At 29.9% G+C, this 25,489-nt stretch overlaps 1 protein-coding gene across 2 annotated transcripts in view; it reads left to right on the top strand.

Moving 5' to 3' along the window:
• The window catches only part of LOC129959937 (sterol O-acyltransferase 1-like), a 120,443-nt gene that overhangs the window by 73,428 nt on the left and 21,526 nt on the right, over window positions 1-25,489 (top strand). For both annotated transcript variants that reach the window (XM_056072853.1, XM_056072854.1), the window contains exons 3-5: window positions 20,397-20,527; window positions 23,126-23,188; window positions 24,909-25,016. In XM_056072853.1, the coding sequence (XP_055928828.1) occupies window positions 20,397-20,527; window positions 23,126-23,188; window positions 24,909-25,016 (302 nt within the window). The remainder of the gene's footprint in view (window positions 1-20,396; window positions 20,528-23,125; window positions 23,189-24,908; window positions 25,017-25,489) is intronic.

The raw sequence follows: 25,489 nt of genomic DNA, 5'->3' as shown, positions 1-25,489 counted from the left end.
TGAAACTGGAGGGGTAAGTGGAAAGGTGAATACTCAGTCACTGTGAGAGCTTAATCTTCAGGAATGTACGATTGAATTGAAAGTAATTTTTCTGAAATTTTGGAAGTTTCCAGGAATTTTTCATTGTTTCTGAACTGCTAATCACAACGGGTCTAGTAATTAACGATAGGTGTGAAGTTATGAGAACTCTTTCATTAATGCATTAATCCGATTTTTTTATTCTCATTATTTGTTAAATTGTGATTGCTTTTGAGACCTGAGAATCCATTTGGGGGGTGGGGTATGGATTTCTTTAAATACCTCCCATTAGTTTTTTTTAAATATCTTTTGACATCAACTAAGCTATTTTCGTCTGAATATGAGTTGTTTAGCTTACCCAGTTTAAATTCTAAATGTGGTCTGTTACTTTTTGATATGGAAAATGAATAAAATTCTCTTCTATTTTCTTATCAGGAAGGTTGTATGCTATTGAGTGGATTGTTATGAGCGTTTATCTCACAAAACCAGATGGCCTTTCTCTTTGCTAATGTTCAGGTGTTTTTCCTTAATTTGTCGGTGATAGAATGTCTGCCTTGAATTTTATACAACGCGAATTGCATTTGCAATACTAATTGGTATGGTAAAACCTGACACGGTTAAAACACGTTCTAACTATAGTTGGAATTCTGTAGGTTTCGATTAGTGCTTTTGATACTGAGGTTTTGATATTGGGATAATCGTACATTTTCTTTTAATTTTCCAAGGATTGTATAATAGCATTCTTGTCAATAATTTCTAAGTCGAAAAAGTTCTTAGTATTTTAAATAATTGTAATCCCTTCATTCTCATTTCATCTTTACAATAGTTTGAAAGAAAGAATTTAGTAATTGTCAGCGATGTTTCTTCTGGGGTACCAGATAGTATGAATTCGTCTTTTCTTTATTTCCTGTTTTTCAGTCATCTTAATACTATCTTATGCGTTTTCATGTTTTATTCTGATGAATCATTTGTATAAATATATTCGGTGACCTGAAGATTCCGAAAAATATTTTGGTTCGTGATGTTATGGTCGTCTGAGACATTAAGTTTATTTCTGAGACTGAGTTTTCTTTGATAGGAATTTCATCTAAAGCTAAATATATAAACTGTAAAAAAATAAATAAAAAAAAAATAAAACTAGTAATAAAAAAAATCCCCTGGAGATTGCGGCTTTAGTAAACATGACACTTAGGGCACGCCCATCGAAAAATAAATTCAATAAATCGTGAAAATGAAATTACCTGTGCAATCACAAGAAATCACACAAGACATTAAAGTTTTCCAAATTATCATTTACCTCTTGACTTTATATTGGAAATATATTTCCTAGTAAAATGACTTGTTTTAGTAAATTTCATTTATCTATTTCATATACAGTCTCTTATGTTTCCTTAGTATGGCGCTTAGATTTCCTTAGCATGGCCCTTTGTCCTATAATGAAGATAAGTAAACCTTCAAAATGCATTTAATTTAGATCGATTGGATCGAAATTTTGGTTGGTCTGCAATTCCTGTGAAACACCAGTTTCTGTGAATGCCAGTTCTCATCTTTGAAACAGATTGACATATTTAATTCTATAAATGCCTATTTCGAAATTGGATTGTTTTGAAATATAAAGCAATCAATTTTGAGGTTTGAATTTCTAGCAATGCAATAGTATATTTACTTTTGCATTTAATATAAGGGATTGACTTCAAAATTAAGAAAATTTAATCAAATAATGAATATTAAAAGCTTTCAGACTTGCTTTTATCAGCAAACTACGTAGTTGAAAGTAATATTTGTTAATTAAAAATATGAATCTTACCAAAAATTGTATAATGTACTTAAAATTCGGTATATTTAAACCTAATTTGTAGGTTTCTATCATTTTGAATAATGAAATTCATAAAGGGAAACCTTGCTTTTTTGTCCAATTAGAAATGAACGTGGTAACTAAACGAAATGAGTTATAATTTGATAGATGACTCACCTTGTAGTGCAGATTAATATCGGATTCTGAAGCAAATTCTTCAAGCAGATGGCCATCTGTCAGTCTGTATAATCGCATACATGTAACCGCGACAATCCAAATGCAAAACTGAGATAAATGAATTTGATTATGTCATTTTGCTACTTAAAATTGTTAATTTCTTTTTTGATCAGATGGAAAAATGGCATAACCGATTTTTTTTTCTGTGCGCTGTTAAGTGCAAAACGCTTATGGGATTCTAAAAATAGAAGTCTTGAGTTCTCGTAATCTTGACGGTCTTGCCCAAGGTTTATAATTCTTATTGGGGGAGGGGAGGGGGGTTGATAACATCTTTAACGGCACTACAGTTTTTTAAAAATGCGGGCGTGTTATCGGATGTATAGTAGAAGAAAATACGGATGATGTTATAGTTATTAAGGCTTTATTTTGTGCAACTGCTCCCAACGGATTACAGCATTTGAATGTACAAGATCATATTTGTTATAGGTGGCGCTCTTGCATGCCATGACATTACAGCGGGTTAATGCATGAAATGCTCAGTGATATTTCTAATTAAAACCACCTGTTATGAGGGATGATTGTGGTAAATTTGTTTGTTTTTTGTGGCGACCTTGACGAGCCAGATGTTTCATTGCTTACATTAAGTTGCTCCTCGCCGCCTGGAAGGAGCGTACTTCTGGGTTTGGTATCGAAATGGATCAAAGAATTATGGCCCGATTTTCGACAGCTTCGGCAGATGAATGTGGATTTGCAGGGTGGCTTATGCAATTTCAAACAGTTCTTACAAATGTTATATTTTTCTAAAAGTTCAATTTTTTTAGAAACGCTCAATTTTAAAAATTCAGGGCATCTATGAAAAGGATATCGAATTTTGCATAAAATACATGGTTTTGCATTACTTAGTTTATTCAAATTACGGAGAAAGTTTTTTAGCGTATTTATATTGCACCTTGAAATTCTTTGTGGAAATTGTTATTTGTAGGGGTTTACCCTATTTGATCGAGTACCATCGCGCTTGATTCTAAAAATTGCAAGAGCTCCTTCAATGAAGGTATTTGTTTTGATTGTATGGACATTTCTTGTCAAGTCTTTCTAATGTTATATTTACCAATAGAGCATTTAAGTTATTGCATTCTATATTCAAACTTTTTAAAGCTCTGACTTTTGTTTATTGTATCTGATATTTTGTAAGCCTTTTGCAGACTCAAAATTTAATTTTTCTAGTTGTTGATATTCACATTCAAAATATGCTACAATTGCTCGCTTATTTTCAAAGCGTTCTTTGAGACCAGCAAATAGTGACTCAAATGCATCGTCACTTGTTTCTATAAATTTAGCTTCACCACGGAGGGCAGCCTTTAAATAAAATAACTTTTGATCATTCGTTAATTCGGTATTATCGTTTATTAGACACATGAATTGATTTTTGAAATTATTGAATTCTTCCATTTCTTTTTTTCCCGTAAAATAGTGGTAAGGGAATTTCCGGAAGTTCCGATTTTAATTCAATATGATCGATATAAGCTTTCAAATTTGAATTTTGATCATTTTTATTATGCATTACATTTTCCTTAACTTTATATTTAGAGAATAAGCATTTCAAATTTACCACTATTTCGTTTCTTTCTTCTTTGATATCCAACAATTCTTGATCGCACTTCTGGATTAGTGTTTCTTCTTCGTTGATTTCTAAATAATCCTTGAATAAATTTCTAATTCATTTATTTCTGGCAGCTGAATATAAATTTTTCTTCTTCAACCGTTGAACTACTTTTAACAAACCTCTTAATACTTGTTAATTTGGCTTTTATTCTTCCACGTATGCTATTTAACTCTTTGGCTGTTTCAGCTTTATTTTTATCCATATTTTCGCTAATCCGTCTCCGGGTCGCTAGGGCCAGAATGGAGAGGTTCAACAATGACGGACCTTTTTAGAATTTTAAAGATTTTGTTTCTCCTCTTTCGGGAGTTCCTTTGAGCTTTGCCTTTCGGCGTTGCTGCTACATCTATCAATTTAGAAATCTGATTGTTTTTCACATATACCGCTTGAGGGCGTTACAAGTAAGAGGCGGAGCAATATGCTTACGTAACAATGATCTGATTTAGCAAATATTTTCATAGTTATATTAATATATATTGGGGAATAATTCAATGCCCTGTAATGTGTAGGAAAAATCAGAAGTAAATTGCTTGATTTCAAGATTACATTGTGCATAAATATCAAAATATATTCTGAAAATATATTCTGAAAACAATATTTCTGAAAACACTGATTTGCAGGAGAGCAATTACGAAGACTCATTAAGAAGCAGTTCTGAACCTACGTTTTGTAAGAGTGCAATGGTAACTGCGGGTAGATAATTTACGTTAATTTCAGCTCATCTTTTTACACTTAGATGACGTTTAAAGAGTATCTACTTGCGGAAAAAGTATCTCTTGTGAGGGCTGATTGTGGGAAGCTTTGCACTTCCAGATGGCATGGGCTTTTGCTATACTTGTGGTGGGAGAAATGAACTGGATTGTTAACTGAATTACAGGCTCTGATGAAGCAGGAGGGGTAAGAGAGCTTCATCTTCAGGAATAGAAGAGGGAGACGAAAATAATTTTTCTGAAATTGTAAGTTTTCGGGGATTTCCTATTGCTTCCGAGAGGCCAGTCGTAGCAGGTCTAGTAGTTAACGATAGGTATAAAGTTATAAGAACTATTCCATTAGTGAATTAACCCTCCAGCTGCTTATCCCGATATTTCCGCGGGTTAGCAATCAGTCCATTGTTGTTGTTGCATCCCGCGTTTTTCGCAGTTTAGTGTGTCTTTTTACGATTCGATTTTTATTATGTCATATTATTATCGTGTAATATATAGTATCAAGTCACTTTGTTTGAAATTTTTTTTAACTTATTTGCGAAGAACGCATCTAAATATTGATTTTAAAAAATTACGTAATCAGAGTATCGATCAGTTTTTCTTCATTTGTTTTTCATTATGATTGCATTTCTTTAAATACTTCCAAATATTTTTTTATTATATTTGATATCCAGTAAACTCTTTTCGTCTGGTTACGAGTTTTTAGCTTTCTGTTTGATTTCCAACCTTGGTCTTTTGTTTTGTGATATTTTGATATGGAAAATAGCAAAATTCTCTCAAATTTTCTTGTTTATCAAGGAGGAAGTGTATTTTCTAGGGGAATGATAAGTGCGTTTATACCCACCACGAAACTAACTGGCTTTTCTTTTTACAAATGCTTTTCTATTGTTTTTCTTGAATTTGTCAATGAATGGTGGAATGCCTGCTATTGAATTTGATGCAGCGGGAATTGCATTTGCAATGCCAATTATTATGGTAAAAACTGGCACTTTTAAAACACATTGCAGTTATAATTGAAGTTCTGTAGGTTTCGATTTGTACCTTTGTTACAGAAGTTGTGATATTGCAGATATTGAAATAATCATACATGTTTCTTTAATTTCTCAAAGAAATAAAAATTAAATAATAGCATTTCTGTTCTGTAATAGCTAAGCCCATAAATTCCAGGTATTTTAAAGAATTGTAATCTCTTCATTCTTTTTTCATCCTTATAATGGTTTGAACGAAAGCTTTTAATAATTTATACAGGTGTTTCTTCTTGGGGCGTCAGACAGTACGATTTCGTCTTTTATTTCCTGTAGTTCAGATATCTTAATTCCATCTTACGCATTCTCCTGTTTTATTCTGATAAATTATTTGTATAGATATTTTCGGTGACGTGAAAATTTTGATAAATATTTTGACGGGTGATGCTATGGCCATCTAGGACTTTTCTTTTATTTCTGGGACTGATTTTTCTTTGATAGGAATTTCGTCTAAAGCTAAATATGTAATTATAAGAAACTATAAAAAAAACTGGTAATAAAACATCTAAAGATTGCGGCTGTAGTAAACATACCTGACACGTGGGGTTCGCCCATCGAAAAACTAAATTCTTCAGTAAGCGTGTAAGTAATTTAAAGTAAAGCGTTTAATGAATTTACCATTGCAATCATATGTCATACAAGTCATTAAAGTATTACAAATTACCATTTACCTTTTGACTGTATATTGAAAATTAAAAAAATTTTCAAGTAAAAGGACTACTTTTACTTCAATAAATTTTCTTTCTCTCTCTCTAATACAATGTCTTATATTTCCTAAATTCGGTGCTATGAATTTTGTCCTGTAAATCCTTACAGGATACTTGCAGGATAATTGCACTTACAGGATAATTGCACTTTCACAATTGCATTTAATTTTGACCGATTTGATCGAAATTTAAGTGATCTGTAATGTCTGTGAAAGCCATATGCTAGTTTCCATTTTTGAATCAGACTGACATATTTAATTCTATAAATTCCTCTTTCGGAATCGGGTTGGTCGAAATATGAAGTAATAAATTTTAATGTTCGAATTTTTAACAATTCAATAGAGTATTTACTTTTGCGTTCAATAATGCAATGACTTCTAAAATTAAGAAATTTGAATTAAATAATAAGAATCAAAAGGTTTTAAAGTTGCTTTTATAAGTTGAAAGCTACGTAGTTGAAAGTATATTTGTAAATCAAAATATGGATCTTAGCAAAAATTGTCAAAACGTAAGTATAGAAAAGATACAAGTCGATTAAAATTCTTATTCCATTTATAATGTACTTAAATGCGGTGTGAGATCTTTAAACCAAATTTGTAGATTTCTAACTAATTTTCAATCATGAAATTAATACAAAATAAGCTTGCTTGTTTGCCCAATTAGAAGCGAGCAATAGTAGCAAAACGTGAAGAATTATAATATCATATTTTTTTCTTATTCTTATTTTCTTATTTCATGTTGCTCGATTGTACGAAATAAATTGTTGAGCATAATAGAAAATTTCGAAATACTTTTTATGTTAATCCACTTAATTAAACAACTTATTAATTTAAAAATAATCCTAGTTTTTGTAAAGAAGCGATAGTAAATACTCCAGTATACAGCTGTTCCATTTTTACGTTCTCGTATATGATATATGCAAAGAAAATCGAACATGAGATTTCCTTCCCCTCACCCCTCCCTCCAACGTTGGAATGACGTCTACCTGGCGTCTCTCTGCTTGCCGGTCACTGAACACGATAACACAAAAGCGTTTTTAATGGTTTAAATTTTATGTGTGATCTTAATACGAATTTTTAAAAAATTCTACCGAACTTTGCTCCAAATCGACGCAGAAATTCTGGCTGGTTGTCTCTCTGAATGCAAAGGTGGTAATGTCACGGCTTCGGAACCGGAAGGTTTCAGGCCGATTCCACCGAAGAACCATCGTGTAAGTGGGTCTGGCGCACGTTAAATCCGTCAGAACCAAACGTTCTCCCACGGGAGTGGTGGAGAAGTTTGGAGAGGGTAGGTGTCGTCGTAATTTCTGTCTTCATCTCAGGTGTCGTCTTCTGACCGAGGTTCAAAATGACGAGGTCCGTTCCAAAATAGTCCTGGTATTGCTTTAAAACTGGACGTTAATGTATCTATACTGTCCTAATGCAGGTGAACAAAATAACTAAACACAAAGCGATAGATAAATTTTAATATGCAGAATTTGTATCTGAAGCATAAATTAGTATCAAAATTTGAACAAAATCTGTCAAAGCTTTGACCGTCAATCAATCAGTACATTCACATGCAGGTAAATGGGACGACTCCCAATAGCAGAGGTTTATAATTAAATGAAATTTGGTATGTGATCTTGTGACTAAAATTGTCTTTGGTAGAATCTGGATTTTAATCGGTTAGAAAAAAAGATGTCCGATGTTTTTCTTTACTGTACTATGAAGCAGAAAATCTAGTTGCTGAAAATAAGAATCTAGATGCTCGTGCGAATCGCGGTGTTACCGAAGGTCAGTAATTTTATAAAGGGAGATTAATATATTATTAGATTACAGAGCACGTGGATAAGAAAGGAACAGTCCCATTCTTCTTTGTTTTTGGCTACTGCAGTTTTGTATCTTTGTGTAAATGTTTTAATTTTACACCATAGTTCTCCCAAAAACGGCCTTTTATCGAAAGAAAAAATATCTATTTTTGTAATCTTAATTGCTAACTTTAAAAGTTGTTTCCTTTTATTATTATTTTTTTTACAAAACCTTTTTACCTTGCCTATAACTACCAATAATTAAATGCCATGTTTCAAAATCTGATTTTAACCCTCCAGTTGCTTATCCCGTGATTCCAGAGGATTGACAGTCAGTCCATTTTCAATTGCGTCCCGTGCTTTTGGAAGTTTAGAGTGTTTATTTTTAAGATTACAGACCGTGTAACATAAAGTATCAATTCACTTTATTTAAAACTTAAATTATTTAAACTTATTTGCAATAGTAATAAATAGTAATTTTAAAAAATTACGCAGTCAGAGGGTTAAAAGGAATATGACCATTTCTGATTCAAAATCCAGCAGTGAAACTCTATTTTCAGTCTTGTAATTATTGTAGGGCTCTATGAAACTGAAATCTAAAATTATTTGAATTCAGTATCTTTTTTATTTCTTTTTGAGAATATGTTTGATGCTAGGACTAAGCAATATTTTTTGTAAAATCACTTTTCACTATTTGCAAAATCACTTTTCGTGAAAGCATATTTTTAAGTGCCTAGTGTTTTGTAATTATGAATACGAGAAAATATTTTTAAAAAGATATTTTTGGGCAAAATTCGTTTTTATGCGTATTCCACCTGTCGCTTCAAACTGGAATGTTTAACATGGGATGACAAACTACGTTCGTCTTTTTTCTATTTGAAATGTATGTAAACTAGACTTAAATTTTCCTATGTATCAGAGTGATTAACAAATATAGTTATACTTGTGAGGCAAAAGATTAATCGTGAAATAATTTTTATTTAATTTTTTTTAGATTAAGGCCTTTTGAACCTTTGCACTCTGATGGCTCTTCTCTGGCACAAATCAAACCGTTGCATCATTTTGACGTTTCATATATACAGAGGTTAAAAATGTTTCCGTACGCAGTTATGACTATTAATGAAAGTTTAATTTTTGACACTAAGTATTTTGTTATGAAAATGAAAATTTGAAAATTGGTTTAACACAATTTTATTTATCATTTATGAATTTTTTAAAGGAAAAACTATGGAGAAAATTAAATACGTAAATTGAAAGAATCGGAAAATGCCACTAATAAGGAACAAAAAAAGTTTCCGTACGGTATTTGCATAGTACATTTAAGATCTTTTTTGGGATAGCCAACTTGCATTTAATGATCGGTACGCCTTCCTTTGAGCTTTATCACTTCTCTTAAACGTTGTGACATTACCCCCACAAGTCTTTGTGTCAGATATTTGTTATCTCCGTAAAACAAATATCTGACACCAGCAGCACTCATACACCCCCATACCATGTTCCCGCCATCACCATGCTTCACAATTCCATATAAATTCCTAATTAACATATGATGCTTTGGTTCCTCCAGACCATATCTCGACCATCTGACCCACGGATATTGAATTTTGATTCATTACTAAAAAGGACTGATTCCCAAAAATAAGAGGCTTACTTATATGCTTCTTTGTAAATTCGAGACACTTTTTTCTGTTGCTGAGATTTATAACAGACTTCTTACGGGCCGCACACCCATTATAATCCTTTTTTCAATCACATTTCTCACCATTTGTGCTGCGACTTTAATGTTGTAATCAACAATTAAATCAGTTGCAAGTTGAGGTGCATTAATCGGCGGAATTACATTGCCCCTTGCACATGCTATTTCTTTTATGCAAGCAAATTGACTACACAGGTCTTCTAGATCGATCTCTTGCTTTTAAATATTTACTGCTCACGGTATCTTTTAATAATATACTGCACTGTAGACTTTGGTTTGTTAATGATTTCTCTGATTTTTTTCATAAATAACCTATCTTTTTAACAACCGAATCACTAACTCTCAAATGGATTTCTGAACTTCCATTTTAAGACGATCTTCTACAAATTGCAATTAAACAACTGTTATGTCGTATTCTTCACTCTGACAAGCCATCAAATTTCGAATATTTACTGCTAGTCAGTTATAGAACACGTCAGGAAGAATTTTCATATTGCGTGCGGAAACTTTTTTTTTGCATGTTACTTCATCAGTTATCTTAAAACTTGCAAAAAAAAAAACTTGCTGCGTTTTGTAAAAATATAAATTTATTATGAAACTCCCTTTTAAAGACTCATATTAACCATATATAAGTAGTTTACAAAGATAAAAAACAAAGTTTAGAAATTATGCTAATTTATTTTTATTTTTGTCTTCCACACGGGAACTTTTTTTACCTACTGTATATATATTTCAATTTTGATTGTTTGAATATTCAAGAGTAGTAAAATGATGTAGAATTAATTTTTCGAGGATATTCTATTAAAACAATTGTGTTTATTTTTCGCAGAGGTTAACAAATAGATGTATATTTATGCATCAAGTTACTTTTATAAATGCAAATGGTTAATTTGTCAAATTTAATTTAAGAATTATAATAAATTCCCACTTTTATTGTTACAGTGTGGTAAGGAATGCGATGCTATATTAAAGTGTTATTACAGGTCAAATGTTTTCACAATCTTCTTCAGTAAAATTGGATTAAAAGGTGGAACGAACTGGAGAATGCACTTCTTGCATAGGTTTATTACTCTCTGAGCCATGGCTAGTGCTTAAGTATTGTGGCATAAAAATTTAGAAGAAAAGTTTTTATTCTATTGAAGATACACATTTCATATCTATATCATTAATATATATCTATATCTTTAATACTCAATCTAACGTTAAGTAAATTAGAAAATATCACTCATTTTGAAGTCTTTTGCATAAATTTAGTTTGTAAAATGTGTAAGAAAATTTTGAATTCTATTTTAATGGGCAATTTTTTTATCTATAATATCTGAATGTTGGAGATATATTTCTTCGAATCTCAATCGCTGTTAATTAAAATAAATGCCGATGAATAAATTCATAAAATCTGCTTAGAAATCTTTTATTTTCTCTCCTTTATAGTTTTTATCTCACAAAAATTGATGGAAATACTATATCAAATTTTAAAAGTAATCAATTTCCCAAGAGTTTTAAAAATAACTTTAAATATATTGTGTTAAAAATTAAGCTGTATATTTTAAAAGATCGCATTGTATTCTCTATAAAAAATACAGTTCATATTTGAAATGAAAGAATATTATTTATTAATTTCTACTTAAAGATTCCTTCTAGTTCGAATAGTAGTAGCTCGATAGTGTTCGAAGTTCAATTCTTCTTTTGTATAAAATTTATAATTTAAAAAAAAAAATGTAGCAATCATAATGCACGCGAACAGAAAAGAAATGCATCTTATTTCTACAGTTGAAGAAATAAACATATTTAAATATATATAAAAGTATAATTAAATATGCTAAATGCTTCTTAAATTATTAAAATTGGAGAAAGAATTAAATAAAAATTCTAGCTAATTTTTTTAAAGCCTTGCGCTAAGGTTTTTGTACTATAATTTGCTTCTGTCGTTTTGGGGAAAATCATTTTAACTTCCGTAAATAATTATTTCATTTTTTAAAATTTTAAATATAATTTTTATTGTGTACTTATCACCGAAGAATAATTATGTGCTGTATGTGGTAGCTCGAAATCGAAAGGACTCGGTGATTGTTTCTATTTAAAATAATTTTATTCACTATGAGCAAACAACTTGCCCTGATAGAATTTTCACAAATCTACTTTATTCAATGAACTCGCTAGCTGTCGGTTTACCGTAATAATGCAATTAAAAATTGTGTATCATTGCATTGCTATATGATGGATTATATTTAGGGTTATTAATTTGAAAGCATTTATCGTAGTTGTGAAAGGAATTAAACTGCACAGGAAAATAACTTTCGCATAGGATATCAATTATAAAAAACAGAAGTTGTGTAATTAACATTGGATTTTTAGGGGAATTCAAACGTAAGTACGACTCTTTAAATTTTTGATGTCTGGTTCAAACTGATTATAAACTTTTTCAAAATAGATTGATTTTTATTTAAGAAAATGGTTATAGTATCTTCAAAGATTTAAATCAATTACTTCCCAGTTACTTCCAGAAAAATCATAAATAATGTGTTATTTCCCGTACAAATCGGACAACAATAGTCTCATTGTAACAAATCAAAATATAGCGTGAGTAAAGTCTCCATTTTTAAATAAGTATCAATCGGTGAACACGCTTATTTTCCCACAAAGGCAGATAATTCCGTTGGGCGGTTTCTGTCTCGATATATTAATGATTTGAAAGTTTAGTTTGTTTATGGCTTGTTTCTTGTCGACAGCATCCGCTACTGAAATACCATTGTAGAATTATCGTTCGTGAGACGTATTCCTGTTTTATGAGGTAAATATTTTTAAAGAAAGTAATTAACAAAAATCTAAACCATACTCGCGTAGCATATAGATAGATCGCGAGCTGGTATTTGGCCAACCTTATCGTGTTGAGAAACTTTCACTTCATAAAAACAATTAAAACATTTAAGTTTCAATATCTTGTTAATGATTTCAACGTCTGAAATTAATACTTAACTTTATTTTGACATACGAATAATCTGTGTTAACCAATCTAATGCGGTCTTTTAGTCCATTATTTGTCGTTTTAATATATTTTTGATATCTTTTTATATGCATTGTTATTAATATTTTTCGTCCTTTATCCATACAATTGGAGTTACCATTCAGCGAGAGTGAAGAACATTCAACTGGGCTGAAGAAACTTTTGCTGGTCATACCGGACAGGAGTGCAGGTCTGAAACTCCTCTCAATGAAGGACCTTTTACAAGTGACTGAATTGATAGTGTATTAATCAAGGACACCTGTTGACATTTGAAAGGACAATCTGCTGAATTTGTTACTGATCCATGAACAATGGACATTTTTTTTTTCTCAGAAGACTTAAACACACTTTCTTCTCCACTTTCTTGGACTTTTTCCTTTGCTTGTTCTTCGGAATGAGACTATGTTGAAATATCTTTTGTGTTGGATTTCTTCATTCTTTAAATCATTAGGACTTATCACAGATATAGACATTGGACTTTCACAATATGCAAGAATATCTTTTTATAAAAACATGCAGGAGCTTCCACATTATTTTGTAATTTAAATTTTATCTATTATTAGTAAGTGACGAAAGAAAAAATAATATATAACTTCATCTTTCTCCTACAAAAGAAAAGGAGATAGAAAGCCGCCAAAAGGCACCCATAAACCCGCATCACTCGCATCCAGACGCCGTTTTATGAGCTGGCATGCGACTGCTGTGTGGTCAGTGGGTCTGTGTTGTGTTCTTTTATTTGCGCTTTAGCTCCTTCAATTATGGAAATCTGGTATTATTCTAAATTTGTAGTTGTAGTTTCTACTTCCTGTTTCAAGCGAATTATCTTCTTCCCATTTAAAGAAATTAGTTTGTTGACTTTTAAGACAAATTTGCCATCTTATATAGGGAGTATATATACATATGTTTTATCTTAGGTTTAGAAAAATTTAAATAATTATCAAAATCAAGCCTTATATTCTTATTTTAAATTGTCATTTAAATGAGATTGGAGTAGTGGGATTCTATTTAAACATAGTAAATTGAGTTGGTTTAAACTGCATAAATGATAATTATTATCACTATAGTACGATTAATATTTTCACTTCCCTATTTGAGCATTATTGCATTTAATATTTTATACCAGGTACTTCCGAATGTTTTTTTTTTAAATTTTAATTTCACAAAATTCCTAGCTTGAACGAAAATGGTCAACCACACAATGTTTTCATATCATCGATGTCAAAACTCTATTCTAAAAACTATCATCTTTCAAATCACTAAAGTAAAGGTAGCTTAGACAGGAATTTGCGCTGATGATGGAAACTTGAATTTGTTAAATGAAAAAATAGAATAGAAACTATCTCTAAAACACTTTCTCGCAAACTTTTAATAATGGTGCATTTGTTTATATATACGCCTTTTTCCCAAACGCTTGAAATCAAAATTGCAGTTAAAATTAAAACGTACCAAAATTTAATATATTTAAAAGGTTGCATTTTTGAATTGGCTCTTTTGCATGCTTCTGAAAGTACAAACCGGTGGACGTTGAACCTCTCTCGTGGAAATTTAAAATTTTATCTGCGTCAAAGCGACTAGAATTATAAATCTGTGGTATTCATGCTGAATTTAGACGTTTAGTTTTAACTAGGACTCTCCTCTTGCAAAGAAATTTCGTGAAATCTCTTTTTCAAAACAAAACATTTTCTTTAAATTTTTTAAATAGAGCTCCCCAAAGTCACAGGGAAGGAGTATAAAAGGCCCAAATGCTTAGTCTTATTAAAATCATTATACAAATAATTTGAGCTCACCGCGACGATAAAAGCGGGCCTTTTTAATTAGTTTAAATGGTTATTTAAAATAGATTTAAGTAGTGGATTTATATTTAAATACCGTAAAATGAGTAATTGTCCGTTATCTCTTTTAAAGCATGTTCTCTGGTGTACGACGAGTTCATTGTTCACATCCCTGTATTTTTTTAAAACATGTAATTGATTGGACTTGATGACAGAAACTTGACGCGTAAGCCCCGGAAGATTGCTCCTTGATCTCGAATAGGATAGTTTTCAGACTTTAATTTTGTTATTTTGCGAAAATTCCTGGTTAAGTTTTAAAAGCAATAATGCACAAAGATCTCTAAATATCGGGCAACGTTACTTTAAATGAAAGTCGAAAAAATGATGTTATAGAACACCATGAATGTTGACCAATTTTCGAATCGTTGTCAACCATAGAGGCTGCTCAGTACGTAGCAGAAAAACCGGAACTGTTTTCTGCAGTCGATTTTTAAATCTTTAGAATAAATGAAACTTGGATAGAAATTCGCGCTAATGTTGAATAAGACGCGTGACAAGCGTAAAACAAGTGCAGAAAAAAAAATGCGAATTTCAACCTTCAATTAATTACTATTGAATTATATAATATCCCGTAAATAATGGTCAGTTTACTGAATACTATCCAATTTCAGTTTCTTGAATTTTTAAATAGTTTGTAAATTTGAAAAAATAATTACGATATCATCGGAAATACTGGTAAAACTGACCGCTTGGCCGATACACTTATAAAATTTAACTGGTTTGATCATGGTCGTAAAAAGGTTAAGTTCATTAATTATAAATGGTTTATTAAAAAGAACGGAAACAATGTAATAAAATGATCTGAAAATAATTGAAATTTCAAATATAATCCATATATCGTAAATGACCAACGGTCTAGTAACGGGATGTGGCCTTTTGTAGTAAAAATCATTAAAAGGAGAATTTTTTTAAAAAAAATTTCGGGTTTGGTAAATTTTAAATCTTCTAATTAGCAAAATAACGGTTATGGGAATAAGAAAACGATTAAAATTTAGATATGAATAAAAAGCCAAGATTGGGTTTCAGTATTCAATTCATTGCATAGTTGCAATTCAAGTAAACACGTTTCGAATGCTCAAAACATAAAATTCAAAATATACCATCTATAAAATCACTTGGCAGTAATCGCAGATCTTTTAGAATAATATGGCAATTGATTGTAAGTAAATTTTTAAAAAAATAACCGCACTACTTGAGCACGAACTTGATTCAAGGATCGTGTGTATATGTGATATAAACATAATTTTTTTTTTAATTCTGAAATTCCAAACTTCAATTAAAAGCAGGAAGAATAGTCGCATTTGTGATTTCTTACTGCCCTAATGTTGAAAGTTAAATGAAATTATACTTTATTATAAATTCTGTTATATGTACGCACTCCCGCTGGAATGTTAAGAGTTGGCAGAAATTCGAAATGGTGTGCATTACTTTTCCTTGCCGCGCGAAATTTCCATTAAAGGATAATATACGTTCCAAATAAAATTGCAAGGTGGGAAAAAAAAAGGAATAATTTAGAACTTTAATTTAAATTGTAATACTTTTTGGATTTTGTGGAATACTTTTTGGAATACTATGTGGATTTTTCTCGATAAGCTGGTAATTCAATTAATTAAAAACTTGGAGAATTGAACAATTTCTCTTTATGGACAGTTTAAAGGACCATTGAAACTGCATTTCGATAATAATTTTATTTAAAGTTAGATGTAATAGAGGTTCGAAGTTAATATCCAATACGAGGTATTAGTCATCCGTTGGGAATCCATGCATTTTCTCTTTTATTACCATCTAAATGCTAGATAACCTGAAGTGATCGAATGGAAAATGTCTTCCATTACTTCCAGCTGAATTCTCCTCGATTATTTAATTATTTATTCGTTAATTGAAGCAGAGTCGATAGAGACAGTGGCTAGGTATATATATGTAAAAAGGCAATTTCTGATGTTGCATTCATTTTTATGTTCTGTCTTGATCGTTGGTGGGGGGGAGGGGTCGATTTAATTTTCAGTACCGTATTCACTTCGAATTTTGAAATATTTATATGTATGTAACTATTTTGAAACTTCAAAAGCTAAAATGTTAAGACAAAATTATCATTTGGTCAGGTTCCTACATATCAATTTACGTTCATTTAATTATAAGAATATATATATTTGAAATTTTAACTTTGATTTATTATACCACGAGAGTCGTATTATGAACATCGAAAATGTGATAGAATTTCGTCTATCTACATCGCGACATAAGAGCAAAATGTTTCTGTTCAATGATTTTACTATGACATTTTGATAGGGATTTTTTGGACACGTGCAGACATGGGAAGGATAATGTTGAAAAGAATATAAATTTTTTTATCCCTTCGTTGTTATGGAATCGGCAGTTTTACTTCGAATGTGTTATAATTCAATAAACAAAGCAAAAAGTAAGAATTAAATCAGGATGCAAGAGAATGATTCGGAAGAAAAATAATGTGGGCTGAATTAAGATAAAATTAAGAAATCATGTTTTAACTAGATATCATTACATATATATATATATATATATATATATATATTAGCATAAAAATTTAAGTCTCTTGTAAAGCTTAGAATAGAAATTTACATGGATTAAATTAAAATTATACGAATGTCCCGAAATCGGTATGAGCGCCATTATTTATAATTTTATGCATTTATGAAAAGAATTTTGTGTTCTTATGAATAAGAATATAATAATATAGTGATTTCTAAATTATTATCCCCAATGTTAAAAGAAATTTTATATATTTATTCCATTTAAAAAGCAAAATTGCATTGCATTACATGGTAAGCTTTATAAGAACACAAATTTTGTGTTTTGCTTTCATAAATTGTAATCAATAATTCATTCTCTTTGTTCTCCATCGTAGAAAAATACTAAAACTTTAGAGGATTTGTTGGTGAGTAGAAAAAACTTCCTCAGTGTAGCTTCATACATTCATAAAAGCAAGCTGGCTTGCAAATGAATAAGTAATCAAAACGTTTTTTTTTTTTTTTTTTTTTAAGAAAGAAAGAGATGAAGGTGATGGTATCTTCTTTTAATAACATTATACCGATCGAAAGACTACGAAACGTATTGTTTGATAGATAGCCCCCCCACACACATAGAATCTAATTTTTTTTTTAAATCATAAAACTAAATGGGAACGTTGATTTGCATCTTTAAGTATTGTTCTGTTTCTTCAATCATGTAGTTAAATTTGTATCTCTCTTCCTTGGCGTTGATTTAATTTTAGTTTGTTCAGAAAAGTGTTTGGAAATAACGTCGCATCTTAATTGCCTTCATAAACTTTCAAATTGCCAAAAAGGCATTTATATCCAGATAAGAACAATGTGATTGTTTTGAAATTGCTTATTTAAAGAGGTATTTTAATATTAAAATTTAAAGTTTTGAAAATCTGGGAATGCAGTGATATTTGTAATTGCCGTTATCATCTATTCAAAATCTTTTTTCATTGAATAATAAGTTGCTCAAGTTTCAAAAATATGCCTTATAAATTTTTAATGCAAATAAAATCAAAACACAGGACCTTAGCTTTATTATAATTACTGAAAGGAATAAATGTAAAACTGAACACAGATATTTGCTATTTAAGAGCAGACGATTGTTTCGTCGTGAAAAGGATTTTAACCGGACACGTATTCTGTCTAAAATTGTTTGCTTACTGCCGTCGAGCTCGCACCTGTTGTGCACTTCTTGTATTTGCTTTTATGTCGATCGCTCTGTATGAAGTTTATCACATTCAGGGTTGGTGTTCAAGAGAAGAGGGTTGAGGATCATGTCTAACAGGGTGGAGATCAGAAAGAAGGCTCGAGATATAGAGCTTTGGGAACTAAGGCAAATGCTGCAGGTAAATGAATCAATTAATTACTATACTTTCTGGACTGAGGAATATTTCATGAGTGTTTTCTAATTGATTAAAAATTTTCAAATTTATTCTTTAAAAATATTTTTTTTTCTGTTTGAGGTGGAATGACTCGAATTAAAAGTTTTATCTGAAAATTTCCGTTTCGGAAATACGGAAACAATCGGTGGAGAGTAATTTTAGGCAACAGACATTTTTCAGATTCTTTACATATCTTGTTAGTAGTTTTGGTGCTTTCAACAAACTGGATGGCATGCAAGTAGCATAAGTTCAGTTTTGTTTACATAATATTCCATTATAATGATCAATAAATATGTAAAATAATATCCTGCAGCATAAATTCCTTTCAAATAGCATTGAATATTTCAACAATGCGCTAGTTTCTCAAGGCCTTTTTATATTGTTAAAAAATTCACTGAATTTTTCATGAAATCTTTCTATGCTGTTTTTATTGTTCGAATCTTTCAATGTACCATAGAGATGTTTCATATTCTTTTGAAAAAACTGGTGTAATTTCGCCAAGCGTCTTATTTGCAGAATATGCATGGATTAGAAATTCTTTTGCAACTTCTTTTTACTTGCATTTGCTGAATGAATGCGAAAGGCATCGAGTCAAACTGGAGAGTATTTTCTTGGTTGGTTTCTCATTGGTATGAAAGAGATAAATCCAGATTTGTGATTTGCGTTTATTTTTTAATCCTCATCGGCTTAATCTCAATAAATGTGTGCCATTACTGTTCGCTGCCACTGTCTCTTCTGTTCCATTATAATGCCTTTAAGGAATGGTGTCTCTTGTAGTTCGGATCTTGGAAATATAGATAGGATAATTCTTTAATTGTCTCATTCACATCTCCTTTTATTTACAAGTAAAAGTTTGTATTTATAAAAAGTGTTGAGGAAATAGAGTTCCTTTAACTCTTTAAATGGCTATTTTTTTAGTCATATTATGTTAAAATATTTTTAGGCTTGAAATTAGAATAAGAAAAGGGATTCATGTAGCTTATTAGATAAATTTAATTTGATTAATTAATTAATTTGGTTATCAATAATTAAGTAACAAATCAAGACGCATCATTTTGTCTGAGATAAAGAACTGAAGTATCTAAGTTTCTGACTTACTAAAAAAATTGTCAGAACTTATGCCAACCTACATAAATTCATACAAAGATTGATAAATTTGGTGAGAAGCATATTTCCCACTGCCCTAGAAAGGGTTAAATTGACAGAAACCAGCATAAACCATCAAGAAAGGCTTTCTTTCTATTTACTTTTATGGATTTAATTTTTATTTATCGTCTTTTAATTCTATCTTAATTGGGAATCTATTTTTTAAAAATTTCAATGTGTTATTCGATACGCCTGAAAAGATTATTTAAATTGAATCTGCCTATTAAAAATTTCTGGCACGAATATTAAAAGAAATGTACATACTTTGAAATAGAATCGGAAAGGAATCGATTATAATATTGGTGGACGCATGCGACTGAAATCAAAGTAAATTTTTAAAAATATCGAAAAAATGTACGCAAGTGAAACTGACATCATTATAAAGGTAATTTTTAAAAAAAATTTAGTAACACACACACACACACACACACAAAAAAAACATGGAATACTTCTAGAAGATATGAGCATCAGTTTTCATAAGCGAGATATAGCAACCATCAATCAAGCGGCGGTTCAGCCTGCTTTCGCACTCAATTCAATTGGTTTATAACGTCTTGACTTCTTTTATATGTTTTTTCCTGGGACTGTACACCGTATATAATGACACAGCAAACCCAAAAATTCTAATACTATTTTGTTTTTCTATTAATTATTTGAATTCCATAAATTGAAAATTGCAGCTCCGTTAAATTGCGAAGTTTTGAATTAAGTGCAGCTGTACAAACGTTCAATAAAGTAGTCTGAAACCTTTGCATGTCGCTTTGTTTACATTAGACTGTTGCCATTCGATGATAAGTAATAAGAGTGATTTCTATGACACGTTAGCGTTATATATATAGAGAGAGAGAAAGAGAGAGATTCTGTTAATTTAATTTATTAAATGAAACTTAAAGTGATTTTTTTTTCATTTAAATATCCTTAATATATGCATTGCTTCATTAGGATCCGAGTATTGATATTTTGAATGATGTTGATGCCAAGTTCGAGAAAGACCCTGATAGAATAATCACGGAACTTGAATTAAAACATAAAAAACCTCAAAACGATTTTATGAATAAGCTATCTTTACCCAAGTAAGCATCTTTATTATTTTTAGTTTTTTTTTATGGCTCTTAAAACAGAAAATTATTTTTATATTTATGCAAAACAATTTAATCTCAAAGAAAATCAAAACTGTTTCTATACATTTGAATTTTGAAAGATTTTCAGAACACATAAAAGGTGTTATTTCTTAAAAAAGCGGATATTTATTTTAACATGTAATCAGAAAGTGGAGTATTTTTTGCTAAATTATTTTGTTATAATATAATATTATGTATGTTTTAGTGACTTAGAATATCGAAGCAGCGCTTAGATATTTTCTTTAATTTTCTTTTTGATTTAATATATTGAAATATGCCAGATTTTTTTTAGTTCATTAATAGTGAAGAAAAATGCCTCTAAAATGCAAAGAACGAAATAGACAATGTTAATCTAGAAATCTTTTGTATGTATTAGTTTATTATTAGTCTTCCATTAATAAATAAATTTTACATTAATCATATTTTGTTTGCATTTTTATTTCCATTATATCGCTTTTCCTAGTGAATTTTTATGTCCTTCGTGCTTTTCCTCTCAATATCTTTTTAGTATACAAAGTGTCTCAAAAACGTTCTAGTATTATAGTTCCGTGTCTTCAGCGAACTCCACCCTCTCAAGGGTCAGTCGAAAGCAATAACAGTCCTTATCATTGTGACCCAAATTTCTCGCTGTAATTTTCTGACTCGATAGATTTAATGTGGGTATATTTATAATGATGCACCTAAATGATGCAATTTAATGAACTTTAAGGAATATTTACTATTATTTTTAGTTTAAGGATGTAAGAAATGTAGAGATATTTTCTTGTAAAACTGTAAAGAAATTATTGATAATGACAACTAACAACTATGAATATTTATAATTGTATACTATTTCTATCTTGTTATGAAATATTTTATCCCTGATTAATTTCAGCTTAAGGTAAGTGTTTAAAATCTGATCAAACTTAAATTTTAAAACTTTAATAGACATTTAATATATAATTAAATGCCTTGCTGTCAGATTCATAATGTAAATAGTATTAAAAGTCAATTTTTCTTAACATTTTCTGCATTAAATTTTTTAGAAAAACAATACATGATTTCAATTAGTATATTTTTGGCAAAATAAATGAGTTACAGGGTGACAACAAAATTATTTAAAAAATTCAATACATATTAATTCTACAGCATCAAATCTTTCAATCACAGATAAGGTTTTCCCCTATGTCTCAAAACAGTAATTATATCTCTTATTAATATACTGTATGTGAAATACACTATTGTTCTCTTTTGCCTTATTTGACGATGATTATAATACTGTAAAGGGAATCGGTATCATTTCAAAACCAAAAAGTACCTCAAACATTCAAATCCGTCATACAAACAGAATACTGCAATATTTTTAAAGCTGTTGCATGTGTGGTAAAATCCAATTAATATAAGGTAGCTTGATTTTAAAATATGTTCTAATATTTATCACAAGTTTACATTTTCTTTGAGAAACATTTACTATTTGTAACATGCGGTTCAAATCTTCAAATTATGTGGATCTAAAGTATACAAAAAGTAGTTAAAAGAATAAATGTTAGTTGCGTATTACACGAGTGTGACTTAGAAACATAAAAAGTTTGAAAATTCTAACGATAAATGATTCTTTGAGACGCGAAATTGATTAATTAAAAGTAAGAAACCAAACGGTGAACTAGTACCGCTCTGTGAAAGGTCTTAATTAAGAAACCAAACGATAAATTAGTAGCTCTACCTGTCGGAAATGTCTCTTCATAGAAACGACGAGCAAAAAGCATTAAATCGAAAATTTATTCTTCAAGAAATTTCATCTATGAGATAAAAAGCACGATATGGATTCATGAAAGAATCCATATCGTGGATTTAAAACTGGAATGAGTCGTGAACTCTATTCTAAATAGCTAATTTCATAAATTGATTAAATTAGTTTAAAAATCTGATTCTGTTAATGACCTTCCAACAAGTTAAAAGAAGAAGAAGACAGGTTAAAAAAAGTAATATATTTCTGGATCTTGTTTATTATTTTTTAGCGCAATCCTACAAAATAAATTCGTATTGCACCAAAAGAAACATTTCAGGCATCTAGGACTGACACGTTTCAAGGAGACCTGAATTGTGTGCCTATACAGAACAAACTGTTCGGACTTTTCAAGCATTGTTCCTGAGACAAGAATTTGAAATTGAGATTCCCCGTGGAATAAGTAACGACAATCATCACTTAAATCGGATTTGTTCTTATAAATCATCCTTTCATGGCGTCGGAAGGGGTAAAAATGCAAGTAGTGTCCGAGTCTGAGAATTCGAGAATTCATAGGTAGTTCCATAGATAAAGTATATAGCGCTAAGAAATTTAATGCTTAACGAAAGATATATAGTAGAATTTCACTTTTACACTAGCAATAAAAATTATGTTGCAATTAACTAAGGCAATTTGCCTATAAACTTATACTAATTATTTACAAACAATAGTAGTTTGTTTAAATATAATATTTCTTTGCTTAATGAATTTTCATAACCAGGGAACGACGCCATATTCTGCCTGCAGTTTTCCATCCACATTTATTCATCTAAAATATTTTTCAGAGGTTCTGAAGCTCCGAGGGAATTACGAAGAAAAGAATTTGTTTTAAGAAATTCAACTTTAACGTAAGTCATAAGATTATTACTTTAATTTAAATATATTTCACTCCATTCAGATAACCATGAAAATGATGTTTTATTTTAGATGCCATGCCATTAAATATTTTTGCTAAAGTATCATTAATTCTTATAACTTTTAAGTTTAATAAATACTATTGTTTCAAAATATTTAAAATTACGAGGAAAACCAAAGAATAGTTCCTTGACTACAACCACTTAATATATATATATATATATATATATATATATATATATATATATATATATATATATATATATATTATTTCAAATGAAAGTTCATTATTCCTAGATTTGTATATAAGTCACCAGCCATCTTGGCTTAGTTGAATATTGAACTCGATGTGATTAACCATGGTTCAAATCTTTTTAATGGTAGCTTGGTTCAATCTTTCATTTTAAATGTTGTTTATTGCTAATTTATGTTTCTAGAGAATAATAGATCTTTTTTTACATTTCTGAATAATTATTTCCGAATATTCTTCGAATACATAGAAGAATTTTGAGATGCCCTACAAGTTGTGGACAGTTTTCCTATTCTCGTATGTTACGATATGCTTCAAAATAATAAATTTTATTTTATCGTTAAATTGTATTCTGATTTCTTTGCAATTTTTTTTTCCATTTTTCACTAAACCTGAGGTCATTTCGAAGTCACTTAACTCGATAATCGAAAATATTTGCAATGTTTTTCATTTAACTTGTATGTCAATAGATATTTCAAAAAAATTTGTGAATATCGCTCAGTTATGCTGACTTCATAATAGAGTATAGAAGACTTGAGTCAGGTTTCAAAACAGGGACTTTTTTCTTTTACGAAATTCCTGCAAAATCATAATTTATATTCTATGGATGCATGCAGTTTCGTTGTGTTTATATTATTTTCTTAATTCTCATTTATAGTACACGATAAAACATATGCTATTTTACAAATAAGAAAATGTCTGCAGAAATAATTTCAAAAACGAATTTTTATTCAATTTAAATTTGATTTATTTCATGTTAAGAAGGACTGATGATTGTTATTCCTTTTTAACACGCATTCTGATATGCTGGAAATTAGAAAATTTTAATTCCTGAGTACTTCGAAAAAATGCAATATTTTAATACTTCGAAACTTAATTTCTTATTTTATCAATCAATTCAACTAAATTTGAGTTGAATTTAAATGTGTGGGAAAATGCGAAATATGTGGCTTCACAAATTCAAACTCCCTTTGCGTTGTAAATAATTTCAGAAAAATAATTACCTTATTACACGATAATTTTAATTATGAATGAAAGATTAATAGGAAGAGTAAAAAAAATTAAATGAAAGCTATTCTGAGTTTAAATATATTAATAAAAGTAGCTCCAAAGAATAGTTTTATTCGGTTCATTGTTAAATTTGACGATATCTAATATGGCGAATTTTTAGCGAATCTTAATGCTGTTTAATTTTTAATAAAAATGTCTATACTTGCGCATACGAAGAAATAAAATTGCTAGCATGTTGATACCACCTGAAATGTTAACATGGTTTTTTTTAAACAATATTCTTTTATTGATCAAAATATGTAATTTTAAATAATTTTGATTTCTAATAAAATGTATCAAGAAATTCTTAAGAATCTCTATCTGATTTTATGTTTAAATGTTAAAAATTTAAAACATTAAGCATTTTAAAAAGTTATTTTTATTATTATTATTGATTTTCCGTTTCTATTCAGAAATCTTTGGAGAAGTCCTAATGTACGCTCTTTATACAACTTAATTCTTGCTTTTTTTGTATTCCTGTACCTGCACATCGCTATCTTCTATTACTTTAATGTTGAACGGTAAGTACCAGATATTTTTTTCTTTTCTTTCTTAGATTCCGTTTGCATTCAGTTTCTAGAAATTACTATGCTGTAATCTTCATTTGAAAAAAATGTATATATAAGCATACAATTCTTTTATTTTAATCGTCTACCATAGACTTGTTTATTAATCACAATACGTAAGCATACCATTACTTAACCCATCTTTGCATGATGATAGAAATTTCCATCATAACATCTAGTGAACAAAAAATGAACTCAAAACAGGTGTACTGTAAATTTATTGACTTTTTCGCACCTATTGCGTAATAAGGAACGTAGCTGTCAAAGAATTTAAATGTCACAATCATTATAGGAGGTTTGAACTTGCCATTTCGCTGCTTGTTGTGGTTGGAAGAAACTTTCTATTTCTTGAATATTTTTTATAACACATCTGATTTCTTTTTCTTTTCTTTTCTTTTTTTCTAATAAATACGATAATGAGTGGAGGA

The sequence above is a fragment of the Argiope bruennichi genome, chromosome X2 (assembly GCF_947563725.1).
Source record: "Argiope bruennichi chromosome X2, qqArgBrue1.1, whole genome shotgun sequence".
Taxonomy (NCBI): domain Eukaryota; kingdom Metazoa; phylum Arthropoda; class Arachnida; order Araneae; family Araneidae; genus Argiope; species Argiope bruennichi.
This window is presented reverse-complemented; position numbering and strand designations above follow the sequence as displayed.